Source organism: Myotis davidii, unplaced genomic scaffold (genome assembly GCF_000327345.1).
Source record: "Myotis davidii unplaced genomic scaffold, ASM32734v1 scaffold1069, whole genome shotgun sequence".
In the NCBI taxonomy this organism is placed as follows: domain Eukaryota; kingdom Metazoa; phylum Chordata; class Mammalia; order Chiroptera; family Vespertilionidae; genus Myotis; species Myotis davidii.
In genome coordinates, this window is record NW_006300018.1 from 873304 (window position 1) to 878468 (window position 5165).

General features: G+C 38.9%; 1 protein-coding gene across 2 annotated transcripts in view; it reads right to left on the reverse strand.

Annotated features, from left to right (window-relative positions):
• LRRC49 (leucine rich repeat containing 49) overlaps positions 1 to 5154 on the reverse strand; it is a 232482-nt gene extending 227328 nt beyond the window's left edge. Inside the window, exons 1-2 of one of the 2 annotated variants that reach the window (XM_006776066.2) lie at positions 4615 to 5150; positions 3934 to 3990 (exon numbers count right to left, since the gene is read on the reverse strand). In XM_006776066.2, coding sequence (XP_006776129.1) covers positions 3934 to 3990; positions 4615 to 4662 — 105 coding nt within the window. In that variant the 5' untranslated portion in view covers positions 4663 to 5150. Of the gene's footprint in view, positions 1 to 3933; positions 3991 to 4614 lie in introns of both variants that reach the window. The other variant, XM_006776068.2, reaches the window with a different exon arrangement.
• Between the last annotated feature and the right edge of the window lie 11 nt (positions 5155 to 5165).

Here is a 5165-nt window from a genome sequence, read left to right on the forward strand (position 1 = left end):
TAACCCCTCTCTTTTTCAAGATAATAAAAGTAGCTATCAATTAACCTGATTTTCCTTATAATGATTGGAATTTTGTCATGATAATTAGACTCCTTCCATTATATTTCAAGAGGATTCAGAGTGTTAGAAATACAGAAGTCCTAGCCACAATGTCATAAAAGAAGAAAAAATAAAAGGCATCCAAATTAGAAAGGAGGAAGTAAAACTGTCATTATTCACAGATGGCATGATATTGTACACAGAAAACCCAAAAGACTCCACCAAAAAACTACTAGAGTTAATAAATGAACACAGCAATGTAGCAGGATACAAAATTAATATCCAGAAATCTATGGCATTTTTATACACCAATAATGAACTCTTGGAAAGAGAAACTAAAACGACAACTCCATTAACCATTGCAACAAAAAAATTAAGATACTTAGGAATAACCTTAACCAAGGAGCTAAAAGACCTGCACTCAAAAAACTACAAGATGTTGCCGAAACCGGTTTGGCTGGGTGGATAGAGTCTCCAGTGACAGCGTCCACACCGGGACCCAGCGTTTGACAGCGAACCAGCAGCGCCCAAGTGTCCCCAGGAGCCGGCTCAACTAAAAAAGATCTTAATAGCCGCAGCAATCTTGAGAAAAAAGAACAAAGTTGGAAGGATCACAATACTGGATATCAAGCTGTACTACAAAGCCACTGTAATAAAAACAGCCTGGTACTAGCACAAGAACTGGCATATAGATCAATGTTTCAGAACAGAGAACCCAGAAATTGAGAACCTATAATTGAGCCATTATGCTCAATTAATATTTGACAGTGGAGGTAAGAGCATATAATGGAATAAGGATAATCTCTTCAATAAATGGTGTTGCAAAAATTGGACATGTATATGCAAAAAAATAAAACTAGATCACACAACTTAACCATACACAAGAATAAACTCAAAATAGATTAAAAACTTAAATTTAAGTCATGAAACCATAAAAATCCTAAAAGAAAACATAGGCAGCAAAATATCAGACATCTCATGAAGCAAAATTTTCACAGATACAAAGGAAAACATAAATGGGACTACATCAAACTAAAAAACTTCTCCACACCAAAAGAAACTAGCATCAAATTGAAAGGGAACCTACTGCATAGAAGAACATGATATATGTGAAGGGGTTAATTTCCAAAATATAGAAAGTACTATACAACTCAACAAAAGGAAAGCAAATGACCCAATTAAAAATGGGCAGAGGACCTAGATGGTTTGGTTCAGTGGATAGACCGTCGGCCTATGGACTGAAGGGTCCTGGGTTTGATTCCCACCAAGGGCACATGTCCAGGTTGCGGGCTCGATTCCCAGTGTGGGGTGTGCAGGAGGCGGCCAATCAATGATTCTCTCTCATCACTGATGTTTCCATCTCTCTCTCCCTCTCCCTTACTGTCTGAAATCAATAAAAAAAATATTTTTTTAAAAAAAGGATTGGAAGAATTAACATTATTAAATAGTCACCTCTCCAAAGAAGACATACAAATGGCCAAGAGGCATAGGAAAAAATGTTCAATGTCACTAATCATCAGAGAGATGAAAATTAAAACAATGATATACCACCTCACACCTGCCAGATGGCTACCATCAATACATCAACAAACAACAAGTATGGAGTTCCCTCAAAAAATTAAAAATCGAACTTCCATTTTGACCCAGCAATCCCACTTCTGAGAATATATTCTAAGAAGCCTGAAACACCAATCAGAAAGAATATATGCACCCCTGTGTTACCAGCAGCACAATAGCTAAAATCTGGAAACAGTCCAAGTACCCATCAGTGGATGAATGGATTTAAAAACTATGGTACATTTACACCGTGGAATACTATGTAAAAATGCAACTGTAAAAAAGAAGGATTTATTACCCTTTGAGAGGGACCTGGAGAGTATTATGCTAAGTGAAATAAAAGAGAAAGACAAATATCATATGATCTCATTTATATGTGGAATCTAATGAACAAAATCAACTGACAAAATAGATCCAAAGACAATGAAAGCATGATTTCAGAGGGAAAAGGGGAGGTGGGGGAGAGAGTGGAGGAGAGAGGAAAGAGATTAACCAAAGAACTTATATGGAAGGTTTGGGGAGGGGGTGGGAGTAGGGGAAGAGAGGTAGCAAGTGGGGAGAGGAAACATCTGTCACACCTTCACCATTAAAGTGTAAAAATATCTATAGACACAGAAAGCAGATTTGTGTCTTCCAGTGGGGTAGGGTAGAGGATATGGGGAGTGACAGCTTAATGGTTACAGGGACACCCCTTCAGGTGATAAAATGTTCTGGAAATAGACAATAGTGATGAGTACACAACATTGTGAATGTATTTAATACCACTGATTTGTACAATTTAAAATGATTAAAATGGTAAATGTTATGTTATGTGAATTTTAACACACACACACACAATCTGAGTCAATTTTATGTGGTCAGATGAAACTATGCTCCCTGAGTCACTTCCAGTTCCTCCATACCCTCACCACAGATGTAATGATTAAAAGAATCATTTTCTCACAAACATAAGGAAAAACATAAATAAAAACTAAATTCTGTTGGGAAAAAAATCAGTTTTTACCACTAGAATTCCTTTAAGAGTTCAATTATAACATAATAAAATTATATACCTAAACCTTCTAACAAGGGATTTCTCTAAATTTATTTTTAATTATTTTATAGAAAAAAAATCAAACAACATCTCATGACTAGCCACAAAATATTTTAAATATGTATTTTAAAAGAATTATGATGCTTCTGATTCACCCATACTATAAACATTATAATAGCATTTGAATTATCTTCTTATGAATTATATGAGCTAAAGGTGTTTTCTTAAAACATTATGTCCACATAAGAGAAAATGAATTGTTGGGAAAGAACTGGAATGAGGTACATCATTCTTAGAAACACATTATAATGGTAGGATTTGTCCCATGAAATCAATTAGCAAAGCTTTGGAGGGAATCCATTAAGGCCAATTATAATAGAGAATGTTTTCACTTAATCTAGCTAACTGTTATTTATTCAAGATGATCAAATGGTCTAATTTCCAAGTGTTCATTTTCATACACAAAATGTAAGCAACTGCTGCCTCCTTAACTGTGTCCTTCCATCCACCCTTCTTATGCCCGTCCTTACCCTCTTCGGGCTGTTATCTATAAACTCTGCTCTTTCCTTTAGAGTTCCTCCAGTGACATCTATTAAGCATTTTCTTCAGGGGGAAAAAAAAAAAGAATTCTGATGTTTTGAGGTGTAGAACTTGCTCAAAGGAGAAAAATTATATTCTGTCTTGATACAATTATGGGGAGGTGGGTATGTTTGAATTCTGAGGTTAGATAGGAGAGAAAGAAAAATGTGTACCTCAAAAATCAAATGAAAAGCCAGAAATTATGGAAATACCAGAGATATTATGGTAAAATTGTTTAGAAAAAAAAAATCTCATCTTCATATCATAACTTCTAAATATCATTTAGCCTAATATATTTCCACTACAAATCTATTTTCCTCCCCTGATTTTAAATGGAATGTATAGATATGCCCCTCCAAATTATTACATTTTATCCATTATAAGATTCCATCAGTAGTAAAACACACCTTTACCCATTACTAAGAAAAAGACTTTCCCAATTAAACTACAATGTCCCATCAATTTTAAGAAAGACTCTGATTTAAGAAATGTTTAAATATAAGAAACAAAATACAAAAACCTTACCTCTTGCAATTGGTGAAATACGATTCAGTTTTTAAAAGAGGTGGTTTTGTGGTATTTTTGGGTTTGGTTTTGGGGGATTTTTTTTTTTTTTTTGGCTTTATGCAGACAGAAAAAAATAGGTTTAGAGTGGAGACTAAAATAAATATACTTAAAATTTCCAGTTCAGACTTTACTCTTTAAATCATGCTGCTATTTCTTACTTTGTTTTTCTCAGGAAAAGGAGATGTTTGAATAACCAGATGAAGCCCACAGTTCACCTGCAATGTAAAAATTAAACCATAAAATATGTTAACTTACACACACACACACACACTCCTCCCCAAAATAATACAAATAGAGATACAACAAATAGAATGTTTGCTCTTTGTTTCTGCTATATGATTATGTTCTGAGGATTTGCTGAAAACAGTAAAATCACAACTAAGAATTAAAGGTTTCACTGTGATTTATTTTCTAAAATGTCTGCAGCAATTTAACCCTCTACTTAGCACCTCAGGATCTAGACACTTGCCATTTCAGGCCTAAGTAAATATCTCAGTGCAAAAGGTGAAGGAGTTGGGAGAGTCAATTAATAATAAATTATTTTCTTAAGCTAAAAAAAAAATGAATTGACTAATGAAAGGAATTTAAATGAACCTTAGCCTTTCACAGCAGATCAGCTCCACCTCCTGGGAAGCGCGGATCTGGGACGAGACTGAACCCCATCATGCAATATTAACACCCTCAGGTGCCTGGGCCCGGTGCTTGAACCTCGAGCCGCGGCCAGACAATAGCTCAAGAAGGCTCAGCCATCCTAGCCCCGATCACACATCACCAGGACAAAGACGCCACAGACAAGACGATGCGAATGGAAAGAAGGGAAAGGAGGACACCCAACCTACGTTGTTCGTAGCCCGGCCAGAAACAGAGCGGAATTTCCCGGGAATCATGGCAGGCGTCAGTCCAGGATCTGTTAGATCTGCATTAGAAATGACGCTACAGCCGAGATTCAAAGAGACCAAAACGGGTCAGGTCCCAGGCAACCCGCTCAGGGGTTACTATGGAAACAACGATTTCCGGTCTGGCCCTCTCCCAAGTCTGCGGTTTGTGGGGGCGGGGCCGGTTGGACCCCCGGTAGCTAGGACAGCCGCCGCTTCCGGTCCGGGCCTCCTCAGGGCCCCCTCTGCTCGCCCCGCGCGAGCCAAGTATCCCTGTGCGGTGACCACCTGCTCTCCCGCCGCGACCGCGGGAGGAGGAGGAGGAGGAGGAAGGTGTCGCAGGGCCAGCGCTCCCCCACTTGGGGCCCCAGTTCGACTCTTCCGGTGGCCGGAGGTAGGGGAAGGAAACGCGCGGGACCCCGGCTTCCCCGCGCCAGGCCGCCTCCGTGCCAGCCGTGGTTCCGCTTCCCCGAGGACCGGCCGCGCAGGGCCGCCGCGCCCACTGGCCGGAGCGG